Source organism: Danio rerio, chromosome 22 (genome assembly GCF_049306965.1).
Source record: "Danio rerio strain Tuebingen ecotype United States chromosome 22, GRCz12tu, whole genome shotgun sequence".
In the NCBI taxonomy this organism is placed as follows: Eukaryota; Metazoa; Chordata; class Actinopteri; order Cypriniformes; family Danionidae; genus Danio; species Danio rerio.
In genome coordinates this window covers 2020549-2045316 of record NC_133197.1, presented here as the reverse complement: position 1 = coordinate 2045316, position 24768 = coordinate 2020549, and the positions used below count along the sequence as shown (strand labels likewise).

At 39.2% G+C, this 24768-nt stretch overlaps 3 protein-coding genes across 9 annotated transcripts; all 3 read right to left on the bottom strand.

Annotated features, from left to right (window-relative positions):
- Window positions 1–2366: 2366 nt before the first annotated feature.
- On the bottom strand, window positions 2367–17244 carry LOC141380118 (uncharacterized). Of its 7 annotated transcripts, none has more exons than XM_073936886.1 (7): window positions 17192–17218; window positions 16329–16438; window positions 7203–9775; window positions 6503–6624; window positions 6145–6189; window positions 5270–5379; window positions 2367–4208 (listed from the first exon to the last, which is right to left on the bottom strand). In XM_073936886.1, the coding sequence occupies exons 4-7, from the start codon at window positions 6592–6594 to the stop codon at window positions 3154–3156; spliced, it is 1302 nt and encodes a 433-aa protein (XP_073792987.1). In that variant the 5' UTR covers window positions 6595–6624; window positions 7203–9775; window positions 16329–16438; window positions 17192–17218; the 3' UTR covers window positions 2367–3153. The 7 variants fall into 7 exon arrangements, with proteins under 7 accessions (XP_073792987.1, XP_073792989.1, XP_073792988.1 ...); XM_073936888.1 differs by having other exon boundaries at window positions 6145–6186; window positions 8041–9775; XM_073936887.1 differs by lacking the exons at window positions 16329–16438; window positions 17192–17218 and having other exon boundaries at window positions 8782–8849.
- On the bottom strand, window positions 8912–17176 carry znf1156 (zinc finger protein 1156). The gene is given in 3 exon segments (NM_001104945.1): window positions 8912–9775; window positions 16329–16438; window positions 16933–17176. A coding segment is annotated over 1 exon segment (600 nt). The 5' UTR covers window positions 9673–9775; window positions 16329–16438; window positions 16933–17176; the 3' UTR covers window positions 8912–9072.
- A 1866-nt stretch (window positions 17245–19110) lies between the features above and the next one.
- On the bottom strand, window positions 19111–23969 carry LOC103909505 (uncharacterized). Its single transcript, XM_017353378.4, has 3 exons — window positions 23917–23969; window positions 23174–23283; window positions 19111–22513 (listed from the first exon to the last, which is right to left on the bottom strand). The coding sequence occupies exons 1-3, from the start codon at window positions 23964–23966 to the stop codon at window positions 21468–21470; spliced, it is 1206 nt and encodes a 401-aa protein (XP_017208867.2). The 5' UTR covers window positions 23967–23969; the 3' UTR covers window positions 19111–21467.
- Between the last annotated feature and the right edge of the window lie 799 nt (window positions 23970–24768).

Genomic DNA, 24768 nt, shown 5'->3' with positions numbered 1-24768 from the left:
CAAATATATTACATACATTTATGTGCAAAACTGGAATATTGCAGATGCGAATAAAGCAGCGTTTGAAGCCATAAGACGCGGAGACTCTTGACACGCTCCAGAAACTCAGAGGTAATTAATAATATACACTAATACTGAAACAGTTCAGGCATTTTAGAATGACTAAAACAACATTTAAGACGTGTTACAGTGTGCTCAGCCTGCTGGTTTGTCCATTCACACACAATTTCATCATCATATGATCATGACCTTTTTTAAAGGACATACTGTAATTTGTTCAGTAAAAGTGTTTCCATTGCAGTTTATGCGCATCTTTTCTATCGAATAAAAGTTTATCCTACTCAGTTATGCATGTTTTTTATGCGTATTTTCAAAAGTTAAGTGCATCATGATGTTTCCATCAATCGTTTTTATGCACATCTCTAAAATGAGCATTAAAATAGGTGGGTGGAGACGTAAGGCTAAGGCGAGAAATAGCGATTCGTCTTTAAAAAAAGGGGAGGAGACCGACAGAAACTCTGAGTTTAGAGAATAACACCTGCTCCTGACCAGGTTAGGTTTACAGAGTAAGTGACCACGGTAACTGACTTTGAGTTAAAGTTACCTCTCTTTCAGAAACAGGCTTGACTTACCCTGCTTTCTCCAGTTTGACAAACCTGCCATTCTGAAACAGAAAACCCAGTTTCTCTCATTTCAGGGTTAAAATAATCAGAGTTTACACTTAACCTCCTTTCTGAAACAGGTCCCGGTTGTCCACTGGAGTTTTATACTTATGGAATTCACATGAGAACAAGGAAACAGTGGTGCTTGAGGCTCACAGTATGCCCTTTTCTTGTATTATTCTACTATGCCTTGGTATACCAAGATTTTCATTATAAGACCCCTTAGATCATGTTTAAATGTCAGCAATCAAATATATACACTTTACACACTTATTCACACATTAGTATTACAAAGAACAGGCGAGAGTCAGACTGCACTATGGTCAGCAGTATCTTCATAAAATCATTTTATTAAAATAAACGATCAACATCTCATGACGATCTCTACAAGTGAAGGCATTATCGATACACAATGTGAATCTCTAATTAGATAAACGCATCAAAATACTATTTCTAAAACTAAATAAATAACCAGAAAGCAGAAAAAAAAGCGGGCTTCATTTCAGACCAGTTCAGCTCGATGACGTAAAAGTCCGACATCGCCTGTAGACCCATTGAGCAACTTTTAAAAGTCAAGAGTGATGTGTTTAGTGTCGTTGTATAAATCGTGAAATCTTAAGTTTGTGTTTGCCACCAACCTTATTTAAGCCATTTAACCAAAATCCCATTCAAATAACCCACTGACTCTGGGACGAGGGAACCAGAACTGCTAACATGTAGGGATGGCTGACGTGAAACTGACGTTTCGACACAGTGTCGAGATCCCGAAGCGCAAGTGTTTCGAAACACTGCACCGAAGCACCCAAGTCACGTGACTAAAGTGATTCGAAACACCTGGTCACGTGACTAAAGCGATTCAAAACATTGATCATCTTAAAAGCGTTTCGAGACCTGGCGAATCTCCATTTGGCTGCCAAGGTCGAAAAAATTATCGTTTCATATGGCCTAGTGCAGGCTTCCCAAACTTTTCAGCTCGCGACCCCCATTTTTCAAGGTGGTTGTACTGTAAATATGTAAACGTTGCAGACACAACTATAGGCAAATATAAACATGAGCTTATTTACAACCAAAAAATGCAACAGTCTATTAGCCATATAATGTTTTTTAAAATCAATTATGGATTTAATTACATTTTGCTTTTAAAATTAAAGGCTGATGGCTGATTGTTATTTTTATGTTGTTGTTTCTTTAATGCAACTATTAACTATATTCTGTCGGTTATGAATAAAACATGGTAATTCTAATAGTTTAATAAAATTTATTTGAGTTTTGGATATCACCAAGCGACCCCTTGTCATTGTCCCGCGACCCCCCAGGGGGTCCCGACCCCCACTTTGAGAACCACTGGCCTAGTGGACTGTACGTGTGCACGCTGATATTGTGCTTCGAATGATGTTTTGGGTTTGAATCCCGACTTGTACAAATACTCTGAAATCATGGTTTCATGTATTTTAATCATGTTTCTGTTTTGTGTAGCCTAAATAGGATACAGCTGCAGTTACGCCCTCAATATAGCATCAGTTTTGTAACACTGTAAAACTATAATTAATAATTTTACAGTACTGTGATGGTTGGGTTTGGGTAGATGTTAATAAAATACAATAAATGGGAAATGGAATGAATAATATAAATAATTCTTGATAATTTCAGGCCACAGTTTCTGATCTAGCATTAGATCCCTGTTTTAAGACCAAACAAGACATATTTATTTACAAATTGTTTATTCGGATGTCAGACCAATGTTGAAACAAAACGATACAAGAGCAATGCATTGCCAACTGGTATTAAAGCATTTCAAAACTATATTGACCTGGATTCAATCCCACTATCCCTGCATGGTGGACAAACACCTTAACCACTCCACTATGTTACTTTAAGGCTGAAGCATGCAAAGTGGGGTTTAATGCCTAAGTTTGCTCAACTGTTCTTTGCCGCAGCTGTTTCAGTGCAATACATAAAAAATGACCACTAGGTGTCACTGTAGAGTGAAGATTCGAAACGTTTCGAAGCTTCGACACATTTGCTTCGACTGTTTCAGTGTTTCACGAAGCCTCGCTTTGCCCACCACTGCTAACATGCTAACTGCTTACTGGTTTTTGCATACAAACTGATGTCATAGTTGCTCCAGTATATTCATAAGTCGTGGTGGGCGTTTCCTATCAGGCTTGCACTGAACGCAGTCGACCAATCACAGCAGACTGCGTCATCAGACCAATCACCGCAGATTAGCGTCACACACAAAGGGTTAGAAAAAATTAATTGTGAACAAATCATATGGGAGTCGTTGGGATCAATCTGTAAAAATAAATGCATATTATAAGACAATAACAGTGTTTTTTGAGCTTGTATTCACATCAGCCTGTTGTTGAAGACCCCAAAACCAAAATAGGACCTTTTGTAATGCATAACAGGGGCTGATTAGCTGAGAAATCTGATGTGTGCTTGAATATAGAGTAGAGTTTACAGAAAGGGCAATTTCATTGTGTTTTTTTTATTCGTGATTTCTTTCTCCAGTGTGAGTCCTCTCATGTGTTTTCAGGTGTCCTGAACGTCTGAATGTTTTGTCGCAGTGTGAACACTTGAAATCTCCAGTGTGACTCCTCTGGTGTCGTCTCAAGTCCGCAGCTTTAAAAAAACTCTTCCCACACTCAGAGCACACAAACTCTTTCACACCAGTGTGGATCTTCTGATGGTATTTTAAATGTGTCGGATGTCTAAAACTCTTCCCACACTCAGAGCATGAATACGGCCTCTCGTTTGAATGAACGCTAAGATGTCTCTTCAGCTCTGAAGCCCTCAAAAATGTTTTGCTGCACTGATCACATCTGTGAGTTTTCACTCCAGTGTGAACCAGCATGTGTTCATTAAGGTGTGACATTTGTGTGAAACCTTTCCCGCACTGAGTACATGTTAATGGTTTTTCTCCAGTGTGAATCATCTGGTGCATTTTCAAGGCTCTAGCTGTAATAACAGTCTTTCCGCACTCAGAGCAGGAATAAGGCCTCTCACTTGTATGAACTCTAAGATGGTTCTTCAGCTCTGAAGCCCTCAAAAATGTTTTGCTGCACTGCTCACATTGGTGTGTTTTCTCTCCAGTGTGGATCAGCATGTGTGTTTTCAGGTTTCCTAAATTATTGAATCTCATGTCGCAGTGTGAACACTTGTAAGGTCTCTCTCCAGTGTGGATTCTCATGTGTGTTTTCAGGTTTCCTGGATGAATAAATATCCTGTGGCAGTGTGAACATCTGTGAGGTTCCTCTCCAGTGTGGATCATCATGTGTGTTTTCAGCTTTACTAAATAATCAAATCTCATGTCGCATTGTGAACACTTGTAAGGTTTCTCTCCAGTGTGGATCATCATGTGACGCTCGAGATAGCATTGGTGGCTGAAACTCTTTCCACACTGGGTGCAGGTCAAACAGTTCACAGCTGCTCTTTCCACTGAAAAACTATCTTCAGTGTTTGTGTGAGTATCTTCTTCACTCTTGACATGATGTTTCTCCTCGTCTTCACTCAGTTCTTCACTCTCCTCCTTCACAATCACATCTGAAAATGAATAAGTCACATGTTGAGTCTAGTTTTTCTCTGTACAGTCAAAAGATCATAAATAAGAGCATTTGTGTTTGGCTGAGATGTGTAAGTGGTCAAATATGTTTGCACTTTGGCTTTTAAGATGTGGCTCCTTCATAGACATGACACATTTAAGGATGCACTCTCACTAGGTTGTCTTGAACAGAGCAAAGGTGCGATTGTCACAACTGACAGACGCCAAGTTCAAAAGGTGACTTATGCAAGAACTGGATGTGTTTGTGTTTGGGTTGTTGTTTTTAGTAATTATTTGCTTTTTTCCAAGTTTAAAATATTACAAGTGTCAATAAATGCCATGATATTGAGTGAAGAAGCCCCATTGGTCCATGTCAAGGGTGTCAAACTCAAGGCTTGCAGGTCAAACTCATTTTATATGGCCCAAAAGAGCCCGATTCTAAGTTTTGACCTTCCATGCAGGGCAGATTCTCTGGCGTTTGTCGCTGCTATGGGCACACTCCAAGAGTGTGGATTAACTTTTGATATTGGTGGAGACCTAATTTAATAAAAGTGATTGTACTTTGTTGACGAACGAATGCAAACTTCTGGAAATGGGAGGCATTCTTCTTATCTTCTTTTATTTTACTGGTGGGCTGGTGTCATACGTAGAGGAAGGCTTATGACCACATTTTATCTACATTTTTCTTTCATAATCATTGTGGAGGTCAAATTCAAAACTAAATTGTGTATTTGCACAGCCATGGTTAGTATTATGGCTTTTTTTTCCATCTCACATTGAACGCAGTTGACCAATCACGACATACTGGGTCACCAAGATATGACCTTTTATAACGCATAACAGGGGCTCTTTAACATCTAATGCGTAGTATTTATAATATTAATAAAAAGTATTTATGCGAGAGGGGATTACTTACACAGTCAACGCAACAACGTGAATGACGCTGAATGTGTGACGGGTTTGCATTGAATGCACAAAATTAGTGTCCATCATGTCTTTTGCTCAAGTTCAAGATAATGAAGTTGCAGTGAAAACATCCCACGAGTAATGAATGAACACAAACCTATTAGTTCTTCAGTCTCTTCCTGTTTAATTCTGCAGGGTTCTGGATCACTCATCTTCTCACTGTCCTTCAATAAACTCTGTCTTTGTCTTTCACTGATGGCAGCAGAGCTAAAGGAGAAGAAACAGAGAAATCTGATTCATTTACACTGATTGAGGAAATAAACATGATGTTATATCTTGGGATACAATATGTGATTTGCTCAAGTCAGGTGACGCCAATAAAAATCACCTTGAATAAGTACATCTGAATATTGACTATAGACTAGGTTAGGCAGCAGAAAAGCTCATTCTTTACTGTTTGCAGGATAAACTCTTTATTATTGTAACTATTAAAGTAAAAAATTGCATTCATATAAAAAAATAGTTAAGTATTTATACCAATAAAGCAATTAGATTGCTAGCACTCACATGTATATGTATGGTTTAACAACATAACTGGACTGAAGCAGTTTTCATTGACTAAAACTTCTATGTTACGCTGTTTTAACATAATCTACATTGTGAAAGCGCTGTAGAAACAAAGATGAACTGAACTGAAAACAAAAACTGGGAAATCAGACAACCATTGGAAAATTAAGTGCACCACTAACTATTTATTTGATATATTCTGCATTAAACTTATTATATCTGCCCCATTATTTCTCTTCACAGATCATACTTGACGATAATACAAATACAAACACGGTAAAACCCAAACACATTCACTCATATAGTCCTCTCAGAGCTTCTCTCTGCCTGCTGTATTGTTGTGGTCAGCAGACACACAGATAGAGGTGAACTCAATGCAGAAACTAGTCGCAGATTGTCGCTTTAATAAACTGTAAAGTGTGTTTTATTGTTGTGTAAACACGAGAAAAAGCGTCAACGACTCACCTCAGCTCTGAAGACTCGACGCTGGATGAACGCGTCAAGCAGCTGCTGACGTCATCACGGCAGGCGGGAGCAACAATGAAGTAAAAAAAATGCGGCGAATTAAAAGCTGACAAGCTAAAACAATCGCTGAGGTAGACTAAAACCACACATTATATTATCATGCGAGGTAAAAACACACAGAGTATGATGTACACTGAACACGGACAAATATAAACCCAATCACAGTTACTTTATTTCATTTTGCTCACCAGATCTGTTGTGGATAAAGGCTGAATTACAGCAAAACTTGACAAAAGAGTGATAGAGATGTATTGCATTGTATTATGAAGCTATATTGTAAAAAAAATCCAGTACTTACCCTAGTAGCAAAGAATTCTGGCCCAGATTTGGCATAAAGCTGGCACAGCAGGCATTCATCCGGCACTGGCATACAGCATGTGGGCCAAACATGGCCCGGGTTTGGCAGAGGTGGCACCATCTCTAAGGCGGCACACAAGATTTAGGCCAGATTAAAAACGTAGTATTTGGCCCAGATTGAAAAATTTGATAAGTGGGCCATGTGAGTTTGGCCAGTCTTGACCCACATTTAAAATACACTAAAATCATTTTTGAGTAAAGAAAAAATTTTTTACCAATCAGGTCACTGAGAAAAAACAAGGCTCATAGTGTGCCTAAAGCGCATCACTCCATGGGTTTATCAATTTCCTTGCAATCGTGTCACACCAACCTATCTGGCCCAGTTCAGGCCCAGTTATGAGTTATTAACTTGGCTGAGACTTGGCCCAGATATGGTCCGTGTTTGGCCCTTGTCTGGAAGCCAGATTTGGTCCAGTCATGTACCGTAATTCACTGCGGCATATGGGCCAAGCAAAACCTGATTGTGTGGGCCAGAGCTGGGCCAGAGAAATTTTGCTATGTGGGTAGTATCAACCTCTGCAATAACAGATGACAGTAGAGCTGAGTGATTTGATATGATTCAGCATCTACATGTTTGATGAAACACACTTCAGATTTCCTAATAAACACGATACATTAACAAAATATGTAACTAAACATACCTTATACCTCTTCAGACTGGAGATGAGTAAATGTGTAATCTGTCAATCTTGTATTTTGCGTCCTGAGGCGAGTTTGAAACATGTCTCGCACTGTCACTGCTCAGTAACACAAAAGTCCCACATTCATAGTGAGTGAAATATACACTTAAAATAACTAAGAGAGGAAAATGATCACTGTCGTATCACTAGAGACATTTGACTTATCAAACGCAGCCTGAGGCGTGCAAATTAATGATCTCAGAGCTTGTTTTGTCTTCTGAATGACCAGTTGTCCACTGGAGTTTTATACTTGTGGAATTCACATGAGAACAAGAAAACAGTGGTGTTTGAGGCTTACAGTATGCCCTTTTCTTTTATCATTCTACTATGCCTTAATAAAACCAGATTTTCATTATAAGACCCCTTAGATTGTTTAAATGTCAGTAAACAAATATATAGGCTTCACACACTTATTCACACATTTGTACTATGAAGACAATTTCAGCTCGATGACGTATAATGAGTCCGACATCCAGTGGCGTAGCACAAAATGCGGAGGCCCCCCTGCAGGGATCACCGACGGGGCCCCCAGATGAAGGTGTTCATAATCTCCGTAATGAACGACTCGTTCACTAGCTGACAATAATGCAAGTTTCTGGCAGCGCAGCATCTCGTTGTCATATTTCTTTTGCATTGTTTGCTGATTTTATTCAACAAAACTAGCATAAGCCGAGTGTTTAGTGCGAGTTGGAGCTACTTTGCCTTATGATGAATGCAGTAAGTGACTGTTATCATCAATAACGTTACCTGATTAGCACAAATTTCAGAACATACAAAAACATAAAAAACGTAATCTTACCTATGAAATGTTCTGCCTTTGTGCTTTGTTTTCTTTGTTTGCTCGTTACTACACTCGTAGACAGCGCTAAAGTCCCGCATCTTCACGTAATAACACTGTCTTGACTAGTGCGGTTGAATGACATTTGTCCTGGGAGCACTGTACCAATATGGCGACGCTATAGACGCATGCTCAGGGTCCCTATGCGATATCTAGTGTATATATCTATGTCACAAATTGAGGAGCGGGGAAATGAGGCGGGGTGGAGCGACAACGCGGGGAATCCTTCACAAACTGAGGAGCGACCACAAACCGAAAGCGGCGAGAGCGTCAAAGTAGCCAGAAGTCATTCATTTTTTAACGAGAACCGGCGGCGAGAAACAGCGGCGCGTCTTCATTGGCTATGACGCGGTTCGGCGTCAAGCAATCAGAATTAAGTAGTCCACCTTGAGAGGAGTTCAGAGCACACAGGTCTGTGAACTTTGGTTCCGACCACAGTTGTTCCCAAGAGTTTGATTATTGCGGTTCCTGGATTTTCAATCATTGAAAATCGCGACGGCGTGGGGCCCCCTAATCACGCAGGGCCCCCCCGCGGTGCGTGCCCTGCGGGCCCGTCCGCTACGCCACTGCCAACATCGCCTGTAGACCCATTGAGCAACCGTCTTTTTACAGAAGCAGAACCGATTTAAAAAGTCAAGAGTGATGTGTTTAGTGTCGTAGAATAAATCGTGAAAGTATCGTGAGTTTGTGTTTGCCACCAACCTTATTTAAGCCATTTAACCAAAATCCCATTCAAATAACCCACTGACTCTGGGATGAGGGAACCAGAACTGCAACACCAACAAGAAAACAAAAAAACAAAGCAAAGAATTAAAAAAAAATGATGGCCCTGTTTGGAAGTGTAAAAAGACGGTTTATTTATAAGGATAATGTAAAACAGTCCAGTGCAGATAAATGCAGTCATTTCCCAAAAGGTATGTACAAATGTGATGTTTAATTGTACCGGCCAGTCTGAATCTCTTGTTGCAGTGTGAACACATACTAGTTTTCTCTTCAGTGTGAATCCTCTGGTGCATTTTCAAGGCTCTTGCTGAAATGAAAATCTTCCCAAACTTCGCAGACAAACTCGGTCACACCAGTGTGGGTCTTCTGATGGTTTTTTAAAGTCGATTTCATTGTATAACTCTTTCCACACTCAGAGCATGAATACGGCCTCTCGTTAGTATGAACTCTAAGATGGATCTTCAGATCTGCAGGCCTCTTAAATGTTTTGCTGCACTGATCACATTGGTGTGTTTTCTCTCCAGTGTGGAGCAGCATGTGTCTTTTCAGGTTTGCTAAATTATTGAAATTCATGTCGCAGTGTGAACACTTGTAAGGTCTCTCTCCAGTGTGGACTAGCATGTGTGTTTTCAGGTTTCCTAAATAAGTAAATCTCATGTCGCAGTGTGAACACTTGTGAGGTTTCTCTTTAGTGTGGATCATCATGTGTGTTTTCAGGTTTCCTAAATACCTAAATCTCATGTCACATTGTGGACACTTGTGTGGTCTCTCTCCAGTGTGGATCAGCATGTGACGCTTGAGACTGCATTTGTGGCTAAAACTCTTTCCACACTGAGTGCAGGTAAAACAGTTCACAGCTGTTCTTTCCATTGAAACACCATGTCCAGTGTTTGTGTGAGTTCTTCTTCCCTCTTGACATGATGTTTCTCCTCATCTTCACTCAGTTCTTCACTCTCCTCCTTCACCACCACATCTGAAAATCAATTAAGTCACATGTTAAGAGTCTAGTGTTTCTCCGTACAGTCGAATGATTATAAATAAGAGCATTTGTGGGTAAGTGGTCAAATATGTTTGCACTTTGCCTTTAAGGCCGTACTCACACTAGGTACAGTTGCCTCGAACCGGGCCAAAGCACGCTTGTCCCCCCTCCCGTCTCCCCCGACGGCCCGCGCTCACACCATATCGGGCCTCGGCACGCTTACGTCATCGCTGCTGCGCTGTTCAGAGGCGCTCTCTATGGCAAGCCTTTTTAGCATTTAAATCTTTGTTCTGACTCCATAAATATATTTAGAGACATCTCTAATTATATTTTGACTAGTCATAATTATAATTCGACTAGTCAGAATAACAATTAGAGATATCTGCAATTGCAATTGTATTGTATCAGATTGGAGATATCTGCAAATATATTATGACTAGTCATATTCCTCCATTGACTTCCATTGAAAAATATTTGCAGATATCTCTAAATGAGTATTGATTAGTCACAGTTGTAATTAGAGATATCTCTAACTGAGTTTTTACTAGTCATACATTTGGAGATGTCTTTAATTCATCATATTTAGAGATATTTACAAATATATTTGAAGATATCTCTAATTAATTCACTAATAGTCGAATTACAGTTGTAGATATCTTGAATTGGATTTTTGACGAGTCAAAACTCAGTTAGAGATATCTGCAAATATTTTTCAATGGAAGTCAATGTAGGAATATGACTAGTCAGTTATAATATATTTGCAGATATCTCCAATCTGATTTCGTACTAGTACAATTGTAATTGCAGATATCTCTAATTGTCATTCTGACAAGTCGAATTAAAATAATAATTAGTCAAAATATATAATTATATCTCTAAATATATTTATGGATAGTCAGAACAAGGTTTAAATGTTAAAACGGCTTGCCATACGCTCTCACACGGCAGCACAGTGGAGAGTTCTCTAGTTTTATCCTTTCAGTCGTTTGTAATGCAGTGACATGCAGTCAAATATTTCGCCAAACAGTCTTTAGGGATGCCGTGACACGCAGTCAGATATTTTACCGAACAGATCCGCCACTTTTGGCGCTCATAAACAATCAAAGCTCTCGTGCTGCAGGAATGAGGAGGTCTGCTGAAGGCGCGCAGCTGTCGTGCTGTGAGGGGTTTGCGTCTTTAATAAACTACGGCAGTTTGCGATCACTGAACTGTAAGAATGATTAATAAATCCATATGAAACAACCCCTCAAAAAGTCACGTCTCGCTTTCGGTTTCGGGCTTTGGCGCGTTTCGCGCTCACACACAAGCGTACCGCGCCAAAGCCCAAGTGAACCGGGCTCAGGCACACCTCTTCCAACCGGGCCAGGGCCGGCCAAGTGAACCGTGCTTGAGCCCGATTCAGCGCACTCACACTTCTCAAACGATCCGGGAAACGGGCCTGGGCACGGTACGGATGGCATAGTGTGAGTAGGCCCTAATAAACTGAAACAGATGTAGGGATAGTTTACAGTTTAACCCAAAGAATGAGCAGTCTGGTAGATGAAGAAGAGCCGGAGTCAGAGATTTAAAAAAATAAATCAAGTTTACTGAAGATAGTTTGCAGTTTCATTCGCAGAAGCCAGCTTCAACACTCTCAATGAGTTCCTAGGCCGCTCTGACTTACAGATACAACAATCGAACAATTATACTCTTTACACAAGTCCAGAAAGGGTGGGATCCAGGTAAACAGTTCTCATTGGTTACAACAGAAATAGACAATTCTAAATACATGCGTCAAAGAAACATAGTATCTACTTCCAGATATGGATGGCCTTAATGCGTGCGTCAAAGAAAGCATTGTATCTGTCTCCAGATATGGATGGCGACCTGATGCCTAGAGGTGAGGTCGCCTTAAGTTATTAGGAGCTGATCTCCGACCTGTAAAAAGCTAAACCAGGAAAACAATAGACACAAACGACCATCTGTGTTACAGACTCAAGGATGTTTCTTGTACGTTCAGCTGTGTTATCAGGCTGGTTCAAGACTGTTTCCATCAACAGTCTGCTGCAATATCTTAACTCCACACAGTCTGTCTCCACACAGAAAGGAATTACATTAAATTAATTATACTTAAAAACAGATCAATCAAACAGCTATAATATTATAGGCAATATCAGGACAACTAGAACAGGTGTCTTCTTCTCCTCTGTATGGGGAGAGAGAAAGAGATCTTCATGACCTATGAATAAAACAGACAGGCAAAAAGAGAAACAAGGACACAGAACATTCTTGCAGTAAGCAGTTTTAACTTATTCATTAGTTAAAATCAATTCACAGTTAAATACTGAGAAACAGGATGATGAAAAGGATAAACGGTGGTCCATGATGAGACGGATTGCAAAGCAGAAATCCGAATCCTTCACAGAAAAGATGTGGCCCCTTCAGACTTGACATCCTACTAGGTTGCCTTGAACAGAGCAAAGGTGCGATCGTCACAACTGACAAACGCCAAGTTCAAAAGGTGACTTATGCAAGAACTGGATGTGTTTGTGTTTGGGTTGTTGTTTTTGGTAATTATTTGCTTTTTTCCAAGTTTAAAATATTACAAGTGTCAATAAATGCCGTGATATTGAGTGAAGAAGCCCCATTGGTCCATGTCAATGGTGTCAAACCCAAGGCTTGCAGGTCAAACTCATTTTATATGGCCCAAAAGAGCCCGATTTTAAGTTTTGACCTTCCATGCAGTGCGGATTCTCTGGCGTTTGTCGCTGCTATGGGCACACTCCAAGAGTGTGGATTAACTTTTGATATTGGTGGGGACCTAATTTAATGGAAATGATTGTACTTTGTGGAGGAATGAATGCAAACTTCTGGAAAGGAGGAGGCATTCTTCTTCTCTACTTTTATTTTAATGATGGGCTGGTGTCATACGTAGAGGGAGGCTGATCTAAATTGTTGTTTTTTCCTAATCGATGTGAAGGCCAAAATCAAAACTAAATTGACTAATGGCACAGCCATGGTGTTTACGATTATAGTGGACTTAAGTGACTTAAACTTTACTTTGAAATGTTGCAGCTTGTGCTCACGTCTCATGTTGTAAATTCTTCCCCTTTAAATTTAGGACTTGCGTAAAGGATGTAAGGACTTATGAAAAAGAGTAAAGTAGAGAAAAGAGAAAAGTAGTGCAATGCCTACACTATAGACGCTTTCAGCGTAACTGCTAAGTCGGCAGCACGTCAGTCAGACCGCGTGCGCTTGCTTGGAGACCGCATTATGAACAAAAGAAAGTAGTTGACAAAGTAAGTTTCTCTTACATATGTAACTGATGACTTTGATTGTTATAGTGTACATAAGGGTAGTAACTGATATTGTGGTGATGTTCCTAATGTTTAGCGATCGCTGGGTGTAATTTGATCCTCCTTAACGAGCGGCTTTCGCACTAGTGTGCATTGCTCATGTTTACAGTCTCAGTATATTAATATGTGTAATGGTTCATGTTGATGATAGCCATTTGTGCTCATTATTACTAATGTCTGTGTTAAGGATAATTTTAGTTAATTATATAACTTTTATTCCATTATTTAGTACTCTTCATTACACACTGTAGTTGTTTTTGCAGAGATATTTTTTCAGTCTATGTCATGTGCCAGTACACTATACTAGTTGTTTATTATGTAGATTGTGATATGCTGAATCATTGGATTTACTTTGTAATTATTTGTTGTTACTCATTTTCAGAAACTACTCTAAATACACTGACAAGTGCATATGGTTAAATCTTGTTGAATAAATAGCCGAACTGAATATGATGACTCAGACTCTCCTTGACAAGAGTACTGTAGAGGTTAATAACGATTCACTAGCATTCAGTGGGACAATCCCCAATATCTCATCGGAGTCTTCCACAGTAAGCCAACTGGTAAATTTGCTCAGTTTTGGTGCTGCGAACATTTAAACGTGCCATGGCAGCCGCTCCCTTGACAGCAGGGAAAGTCACAGCCAATCATAATGTATTCAAGGAAGGAAGTACAGAATGTGATATAACCCTTACTGTACATCTGTTAACAATAGTTGACGGAGAATTGTTTCATTTTGAAGCTAATTTATAATAATAATAATCTTAAACAGGCAAGTCAGTTGAGAACCAGTTCTCATTTACAATGGTGACCTGGTCAAGAGGCAACATAAAAAAGTAGATACAAAGCAGCAGGGACACGATACAATAACAGTTTCACAAATGCAGATAATAACATGTAAAACCAAGGAAACTACTAAACACAAGCACAGTGATCTTGTACTATTAACTGGATTGAAGTTTTAAAGGATGATAGTGGAATGAAAGTGTTGAGCTCTTATGCTGCGTTCAAGCGCGAGTGATTTACATGTTAAGTCAATGCAAACGCGCGAATAGACATCCTGCGGTGCGATACGCACGAATGGCGCGGCGCAATTGACGCAAATTGCGCGAGGCGAATTGAGCGCTTTGCGCGTTTGACGCGCTAAACGAACATTTCACGCAAATTTCTCGAGTTCGAAAATCTGAACTTCAGCGTACGTTCGCGCCGCGTTAACCAATCAGAAGCTTGCTCTTGTGGGGCCGTGATTGTGACGTAGAACCTGTTGTCGGTGTTCCGAGGGAAATCCTCCAAGGATTTTTAAGTTTTTGTAGGAGTTTATGAGCTCACAGAGCTGGATGCACCTCTGAAAGAATGTAGTGGACTCAGACACGACCCTAAACGTATCAGCGCTGTTTTTCAGTCTTCATAAAGCACATTAACACTGTTATTTTCTTCATAAAATCCATGTTAGCCATTTAGCTATGAAGCTAGAGTCTTTGGGCAGACAGAAGCCCTGCCCATCACGCTAATCCGCATCTGTTCTGAAGTGAATTTGACACGCGAATGAAGCGACTAAACTCAAATGTTGAAGCGGCTATTTACGCGCGAATAGCGCGATTTATCAGCGCGTTCCGCGTCTGGTGTGAACACAGCATTAGGTCTGATTTCAAGCATCAGCAGCACAAAACTGAAAAGAGTGGCAACCAAAGGAAGTGGCAACTTTGGGTATGCAAAGGTAAATAAAACTACTAGAGCCCAGATTTCCACGTTTCGTAAATAGTGACTGTAAATATAGTGGAGTTTATCAATAAGACTTTTGTAAATGAACAGAAACCAACGAATGTGTAGACGTGATTGAAGAGAAGCATGGTTTCCGCTACATTCGTTCATCCATGGCGGGGCGTCACGCCAAAATTCCTCTCGTCACGGCTAAATTACAGCTTCTCATTCAAAACATTTTATTTTTTAAATAGCGGGTTATAAATCGCACCAAAACGTATTAAAAGGTAAGTGAACAATAACAGCGCAAACTTTTCTGTAACCGTAGCAGTGCTGTGCGTCATTTGTTTAACCTTTTAAGGTTACATGCTGATTGACTGACTGGTGCATGATGCGTGAGGCCAGCAAACACGTCGTATAGCCGTTTCACTTTACTTCAGGACGCATTAATGCTACTCTTTAGGTCTATTGGAGACATTCATAAATATTCCTAGCAAATCTAATAAATGCTGGAGACAAACTCGTTAGCCTATATACACACATTAGCCGCATTTTCACTGTCGGGCCAGTGTGAGCCAGGGCTTTATTGGACCAGGCCAATAGCTCGGGAGCATAAGCAGTGAGGCCAACATCATGTCGCGTTTCGCACAGTAGCTCGCTCCGCGTCACACAAACCCCGCCCCCAGAACGTCTCCAGAATCAAATGTCACAAAACCCGCCTACTTCAACGGGAATCAGGCAGATAAAGCACACCATCCCATCATCACGAAACAATTAAAATAAAGACAACCCAAACCACCAAATGACAAGTTACTGTACAGCATTACATTATATGTCTATACGCACACACAGGCCTGTGTGCGTTCATTTATTATGTGTTTAGGCTATTCACCGACTGACTGTTGGCAGGGTGCATCAAGTGGTCTCTCCACTGACCCAGCACAGTGAGCGCACCCATCCATAATTTAAAACCACAGAAATTCTCCGGTAAAAACTCTGTACTATGTATTTTATAACACCTTCGATTTGATAGACACCGTCAAACATTCAGCCCAAATGCTCCAGAGAGACCTAAAACATAATTTTTTCCCTAAAGGCTTTATGACACTTAATAGGCGATTCCCCTTTATTTAAGAGAATAATTTAAGGATGCTCCATATTATTCGGTGATCTTAAGGTAAGTGTTAATTGTTTCAGCACATAAGCGTAAGTAATAAAAAATAGCCTATATTTCGTTGCTCTCAACAGCTTTTCACTAATAAAGGTATTCGTGTATTTAAAATGTCATTTTTACAATTTACTGTGTCAAATAAAATCAGAAACACTTGTTTGAGGACATAAAACACATTTTTTACTTGCAGTTTTTCCCAATCTGTTCTGTAAAGTGGTGCAGCACAGGACTGGATGCCAGAAAAGAAGGTAGGCTAGTTTCTGGTTTTACTCACCCAAAATTGCTATGTTTGCAGGATTTGATTAACATCACTATTAAAGAGTAACTAATGAACACAAACCTATTAGTTCTTCAATCTCTTCCTGTTTAATTCTGCAGGGTTCTGGATCACTCATCTTCTCACTGTCCTTCAATAAACTCTGTCTTTGTCTTTCACTGATGGCGGCAGAGCTTCAGGAGAAGAAACAGAGAAATCTGAATCATTTACACTGATTGAGGAAATAAACACATTATGATGTTATATCTTGTGACACAATTTGTGGTTATGTGATTTGCTCAAGTCAGGTGATGCCAATAACATTAGCTTAAATTTGTAGATCTGAATATTGATGAGCCTCAGACCATAACAAACATTCAGGATCAGCAGCAGATCAAACATTTTAGTGTTTGCAGGATAAACTCATCACTATTGCAATAATAAGAATAAATAAATTATATATATATATATATATATATATATATATATATATATATATATATATATATATATATATGTATTTGCATTTATATCAATATATAGTTTAAGTATTTACACCAATAAAGTAATCCAATTGTCAGCAGTCGCGCGTCTGTACAGTAATGAGAAATCAGAAAAACCGTTGGAAAATAAAGAGCGCCAAAAACTATTTAACGTCTCTGCATCAAACTTCATACACGTTTATTACCATTGTTTCCATTCAGATACTTTCAGATATTGCTCATAGAAACGCTGATAAACTTAAACACACCAACAAAGTAAAACTCAAACACATTCACTCATATTGTCCTCTCAGAGCTCCTCTCTGCCTGCTGTGTTGTTTTGGTCAGCAGACACACAGATAGAGGTGAACTCAATGCAGAAACTAGTCGCAGATTGTCGCTTTAATAAACTGTAAAGTGTGTTTTATTGTTGTGTAAACACGAGAAAAAGCGTCAACGACTCACCTCAGCTCTGAAGACTCGACGCTGAATGAACGCGTCAGTGCTGACGTCATCACGACTAGGCGGGAACAACGGAAGCCCGACAAAACGGTATGTAGTTAATTTGCTCATTATATGTGGAATTTTTTTTTATTATTCATGAATGTAAATAGACAGTGAAAAAAACTAATTTTCCTTACTTTAAAATAGGAATGTCATTACCTGTACGATAAAATAAAAAAATAAAATAACTTATTTTAAAGCCTTCAATTTTGTCTGAATAATAGCAATTTGTTTCTTTTCTTTTTACATTGTATTTGTTTTGATGTCAATATAATGTTGTTATTGCCCTTGTATGTTCTGTGTTTTAAAATTGCAATAAAAAAAGACAAAATGCGGAAAACAAAAACACTGCTGAAAGCAGTTTTCACAATCACTATTGCATGTAAAAAAAAAACACCTTAATCATTTGGGGTGAAACTTTTAATTAGGCACTTAAAACTTTAAATTAACTCAAATTTAAAAGCAAACGCAATAGGCATATTTTAGATGGCTGACAGACATATAACTAAAATGATATGTTCCCGAAGAAACTAAAAAAATGTTTTAATAAAACTTAAGAATACAATTATATATAAAAAAAAAAATTTATCATGTATCAAAAAAATTATGAAAATATCAATCGATTTATGTTAAAGCAAAACGATACCGTTAAAAGGTCAGTAAACAATACACTTTACACACGCATCTGTATTATGAAGAACAGGCAAGAGTCAGACTGCACTATGGTCAGCAGTATCTTCATAAAACTGTTTTATTAAAATAAACGATCAACAAATGAATCTGTCATGACGGCCTCTACAAGTGAAGGCATTATCTACACACATTATGAATATCTAATTAGATAAACACATAAAAACACTATTTATGAAAATACCTAACCAGAAATCAGAAAAAAGCAGACTTCATTCCAGACCAGCTCAGCTTGATGACGTATAATGAGTCCGACATCGCCTGTAGACCCATTGAGCAACCGTCTTTTTACAGAAGCAGAACCGATTTAAAAAGTCAAGAGTGATGTGTTTAGTGTCGTAGAATAAATCGTGAAAGTATCTTGAGTTTGTGTTTGCCACCAACCTTATTTCAGCCATTTAACCAAAATCCCATTCAAATAACCCACTGACTCTGGGAGGAGGGAACCAGACCTGCTAATAGGTGTTTCAAAGTCAAAGTCAAAGTCAGCTTTATTGTCAATTCAGCCACATGTACAAGACATACAGAGAATCGAAATTGCGTTACTCTCAGACCCAAGGTGCTTAACATTAATATAAAATATATATATATAAAAAATAGTAGAGTTTAAGGAAAAAAAAAAAAAAAAAAAAAAAAGAAAGAATATTTACAGTATATACATTGCACATAAATGTGGTCTAAAAAAAATATTTACAAATGCATGCATTTGCATACAAAATGACATCATGGTTGCTCCAGTATATTGATAAGCGGTGGTAGACGTTTTCTATCAGTCTTGCGTTGAACACAGTCGACCAATCACAACAGACTGGGTCATCAGACCAATCACCGCAGATTGGCGTCACACAAAGGAAGGGTTTTGGAAAATATGAATCACTGAACAAATCATAAGGGAGTCGTTGGGGTCATTAGGTAAAAATAAATGCATATTATAAGACAATAACTGTGTTATTTGAGCTTGCATGCACATCAGCCTGATGTTGGAGACCCCAAAACCAAAACAGGACCTTTTTTATGATGCATAACAGGGGCTGATTAACTGTGAAATCGGGTGTTTGTGAATTTCAGGGTACCCCCGGGATCCTCCAAATGAAATTTAATGCCAACTTCATACCCATTCCGACAGAACGATGAGGGAAAAATGTAAAATCTGTATAAATTTTGAACACTAGAAAATAATTAAGTGACTATTTGAACTGAATAAAACATTTTATTTAAACTGTCAGTTGTATTTAATACATACACAACAGCGTAACACACATTTGATTTTTAATAAACAAATACATTTGAACTTGGGGTTAAACACTGTAGCCTTCGCAGCTCTGCTGCTTTGGCAGCAAATTTTTTGCCCAGACTCTCAAGTCCTGTCAACGTCTGCTTGTGGCTTTTTCTCAATGCGTTTGCCGTAGAGGTAATGTTGAGCCACAGCAAGATAGGATGTTCCTTGGCTGTGGTGGCAATGCTTCCAATGTCGAAATTAGAGGTGTGAACGACATTGTTATCACGGTTCGGTTACGATTATCATGCCATCGCTTCGCTTCAATTCGATATCCCGGTGCATCACTGTGCATACACAGTTTTGTATTGGGTGGGGAGAGGCTGTCTGTACAAACACACACACACACCTGTAACAAGCTGTCTGTATAAACACACACACACACACACATAGACACAGAGCACCAAGCAAGCAACTCACAGCATTTCGCTCTCTCTCATTTACACGCATACAAGCGTGTGCTTACTCGGGAACGACTGCTCCCGCACTCTATTCGTAAATGTATTCCCGCGCCGCAAGAAATCTGGTCGGGTCCCGCGGTACAGCTGTGAGAATGCAGACCTCTATGCAGAAGTATTGCTGTAACAGCTGATAGGAGAGGAAAAGTCATGCCAGCAGGTCAATTGGGCCACAGTTAGAGAGAGAGTTTACTTTCTCTCAATCGCAGTGAAAAAGGAGCTTCTGCTGTAAGTGTCAGTGAAAGACTGCCCAGCAAACACACATGCAGTGAAATTGAGTGCAGTTTCTGCCTTTTTAAAGGGCTATGAAACCCCCTCGTTTCAGCAGGTGTTTTCACACCTCTACTTTGGAAAAGGTCAGAAAAGTGGGCGTGTCCAGCTCTGTTAAGGGGGAGTGTCGGAGGAAGAAAAGAGGCATGGTGTGGGAGTGTCTATTTGGGCGCTCTGAATTTCAGAGTCAAAACACACACACACACACGGGAGAAAGTGACTGTGTTTACATGGACATCTGTAGTCGAATAATTTGCCAAATTATTAAATGGTGGACTTTAACTGCAGTTTGGCTCTTTCATTCCGGGAATTCATTCATGCCCCTCGCGACAAACGAGATATTTGATTGGAGGAGCTGCTCTAAGCGTGTATTTTTCATGCAATGTTTGATACCGCACGGAGAATGAGAGAAAAAAACCCTCCGCATTTCCCGGAAACTTAGATGCACACGGCAGGTAGTGTCAGAAAGCCGCGTGTGTTATTCCGGTCTCTAAATGCGGCGAAAATCCTACACGAGGTTAAAGTTTGGTTGTGGTGCTAACATGTTTACACTCGGTGCAATAGTTAACTTAGTTCGATACAAACAACTTACCAAATCTGTAGAGACAGGACAATCACCAGCAACTAGAGCCGCGTCTTTATTAAGAGGAGACTACAAGCGAATCCAGATCTCAGCGTTTGCAGATGAGAACAGCTCTCAGGTAAACAATAATCCTCCTTAGACACGTAAGTTATTGTTGTCGAGCGTCGCGTACACTGTTAATCCACACAAGACTCCAGCTGAGCTCTCACAGAGAGAAAATGAAAACGAAACTTAACTGCAGCAAACTATAAAAGCAACACTTCACGCTTGTTTTGCCAACACAACGTGGCGTCTCTGTGGTGTAAACACTGTGACAGTAATGAATATTAATGAAGTTGCACAATAGAGCGCGCTGATTGGTTTGAACCAAGCCTTACTCATGCATTAATGCATCACACTGTAAGACGTAATAAGACTCACTCTGGCACAGACGTCCAGTCTGCACGCTGGAATACACGCTATTATGTCATGACCGTGACGCAGCTTCAAAAATTTGTTTCAAACAGGAAGTACGAATTTGCTTGAAATAACGCAAAAACAACCAATTTAAACTTTTTAGTAAAATATAGGTGTCCTAATAGTGTTTTTAGCAGTGTGGGACACATATACCACTGTCAACAGCTCAACACATGTGTTTTGGTGTTTCGTGACCCTTTAAGTAGTTGGAGCGTTGTAAATACTCGCGCTCACCTTCCTCGCCATAGTAGCCTAAGCTACGGGGACGCACTTTCTGCTATGATGTAGAGTGCAAGATGGACTCAACATTACGCTGCATGACTTTTTAATTAGCCTACATTAGTAACAGTTAATTTTGTTTTAGTATAAACTTTAATGCTAGGAAAGGCAAACATAAATCAATAAAATAAGACCTTTGTAACAAAATCCAAGACTTTGTATATCAAATTCAAGGCTGTTTAGGCCTAATTTAGGATGATCAAATTTAGGACTTTTTCAATGCTTTTAAGACCCCGCAGGTTCTCTGGAATACAGAGTAGAGCTTTCAGGAAGGGCAATTTCATTCTGCTTTTTAAAGTCGTGATTTTTCTCAGCAGTGTGACTCCTCTTATGTATTTTCAGGTTACCTAAATGTCTGAATCTCTTGTCGCAGTGTGAACACTTGTACGGTTTCTCTCCAGTGTGAATCATCTGGTGTCGTTTCAAGGTTCCAGCTCTAATAAAACTCTTCCCACAGTCAAAGCAGACAAACTCTCTCACACCAGTGTGGATCTGCTGATGGCATTTTAAATGTGAAGGATGTCTAAAACTCTTCCCACACTCAGAGCATGAATACGGCCTCTCGTTTGTATGAACTTTACGATGTCTGTTCAGCTCGGAAGGCCTGGAAAATGTTTTGCTGCAGCGATCACATGTGTGCGGTCTCTCTCCAGTGTGAATCCTCATGTGTTTCTTAAGATGTGACATTTGTGTGAAACCTTTCCCACACTGAGTACATGTGAACGGCTTCTCTCCAGTGTGACTCCTCTGGTGTCGTCTCAAGTCTCCATTTGCAAGAAAACTCTTCCCACACTCAAAGCACACATGCTCTTTTACACCAGTGTGGATCTTCTGATGGTATTTTAGCTGTAACTGATGTCTAAAACTCTTCCCACACTCAGGACATGGATAAGGCTTCTCACTTGTGTGAACTCTAAGATGGTTCTTCAGATCTGTGGGCCTCAAAAATGTTTTGCCGCACTGATCACATCTGTGTGTTTTCTCTCCAGTGTGAATCAGCATGTGTGTTTTCAGGTTTCCTGAATGATTGAATTTCTTGTCGCAGTATGAACACTTGTAAGGTTCCTCTCCTGTGTGTTTCCGCATGTGATACTTGAGAAAGCAGTTCTGCCTGAAACTCTTTCCACACTGAGTGCAGGTGAAACGTTTGACAGCTGTTCTTTCCACTGAAAAATTACCTTCAGCCTCTGATTGAGTTTGCTCTTCACTCTTGACATGATGTTTCTCCTCATCTTCACTCAGTTCTTCACTCTCCTCCTTCACCTTCACATCTGAAAATGAATAAGTCACATTTTAATTTTAGGTTAAGTGTTAGGTCCTGTTTGTTGAGGTTCTTCTTTTGTGATTTGCAGAGCTTGCATGGTTGCTGATTTGTGGGTGGGTCATCTCACCTGAGACCTATTATGCGGTTAAACATTTGATTTGAGAGGAGAGCTCGATTAGCTGCACCTCCCTGCTTGGCGTTTTGATTAGTTTAGATTGTTTTGGATCATGAGCTCAGTTCAGTACTATGTACATGCTTTACTCTACTGAGTGAAAACACCCCACAGGTAATCTAGAGCAAGTGATGTAGTGTGTGTAAACTACTGTTGCTGAGAAGAGGGCGCGAAAGAGCTAAGCTGGCTTTGATACTAACCAAAAGCAAGATCATATTGTATTAAATATTCCAGTATTAGCGTGAAGAGTTACTTAATTGTAATCTGTGATTCGCATTGAAGTGTCTTGTGCTTGTTACTGATTGAATTGAACATGCTTTCACACTTGAATCATGACACTGAGAAACAACAGTATCTGAACACACCGACACTCATCAGTCACTGACAGAGAAAACTCAAGCTTATTCACAGAGAGTGTCCAGTTTTTTTTTCAGTTATGATCAATACAGCAGCGATGACGAATGTCAGATTAAAGAGTAATGAATAAACACAAACCTATTAGTTCTTCAGTCTCTTCCTGTTTAATTCTGCAGGGTTCTGGATCACTCATCTTCTCACTGTCCTTCAATAAACTCTGTCTTTGTCTTTCACTGATGGCGGCAGAGCTTCAGGAGAAGAAACAGAGAAATCTGATTCATTTACACTGATTGAGGAAAAAAACACATTATGATGGTATATCTTGTGACACAATATGTGATTTGCTCAAGTCCAGTGATGCCAATAAAATTACCTTAAATTTGTAGATCTGAATATTGATGAGTGTCAAGACTATAAGCACTCATTAAACAGCAGATCAGCTCATTTTACAGTGTTTGCAGGATAAGCTCATATATATTTGCATTTATATCAGTATATAATTATATTAAGTATTCACACCAATAAAGTAATCAGGTTGTCAGCAGTCGGGCGTCTGTACAGAAACTGAGAAATCAGAAAAACCGTTGGAAAATAAAGAGCGCCAAAAACTATTTAATGCCTCTGCATCAAACTTCAAACACATTTATTCCCTTTTCTCTTCAGATAGTTTGAGATATTGCTCATACAACCGCTCAACACTCAAAACATTTCACTCATATCTTCCTCTCAGAGCTCCTCTCTGCCTGCTGTATTGTTTTGGTCAGCAGATACACAGATAGAGGTGAACTCAATGCAGAAACTAGTCGCAGATTGTCGCTTTAATAAACTGTAAAGTGTGTTTTATTGTTGTGTAAACACGAGAAAAAGCGTCAACGACTCACCTCAGCTCTGAAGACTCGACGCCGAATGAACGCGTCAGTGCTGACGTCATCACAGTGAGGCGGGAGCAACAAAAACGCGGCAAATTAAAAGCTTTTTATTAGGCACTTAAAACATTGTGAAAATGCTTTTTACAAATATAAAAAGCAAACTTAACAGGCATATGTCTGAAATAAACTACCCCTGAAGTAACTAAAATTTGTTTTTAATAATAAAACGTAAGAATAGAATTATTTAGGAAAATAACAACATCAAATAAACACACAAATAATAAAAAAATTAAACATTAAAATGCACAAACATATATCATCTATCAAAATATTACAAAATATCATTAGTGTTATGTTAAAGGTATATACTACATTGGCTTAATAAGTTGTATTGTTGTCTGATAACTACATAGTAGGTTTATGGCTCCAGAAACGGTTTAATAAGCTCAATTATTACTCCATAAAATACTCATAGAAACAGAAGGTACATATACCGTATGGCTTGTGTCGTGAATATAACAAGCTCAGCTCTTACACACACACACACAGAGCATGAACACGAGAGAAAAAAAAAAAAAACAATCACAGTAACTTTAACTTATTTTGCTCACCAGATCTGTTGTGGATAACGACTGAATTACAGTTAAACTTGTCAAAAGAGAGTAACAGAGATGTATCGCGTTGTATTTTGAAGCTATGTTGTCAAAGAAAACTCAGCTAGGACTTAGTATCAGCCTTTGCATTAACAGATGTGTTTGTTAAAACACACACTTCAAATTTCCTAATAAACACGATACATTAACAAAAGATGTGACTAAACATACCTTAAACCTCTTCAGACTGGAGATGAGTAAATGTGTAATC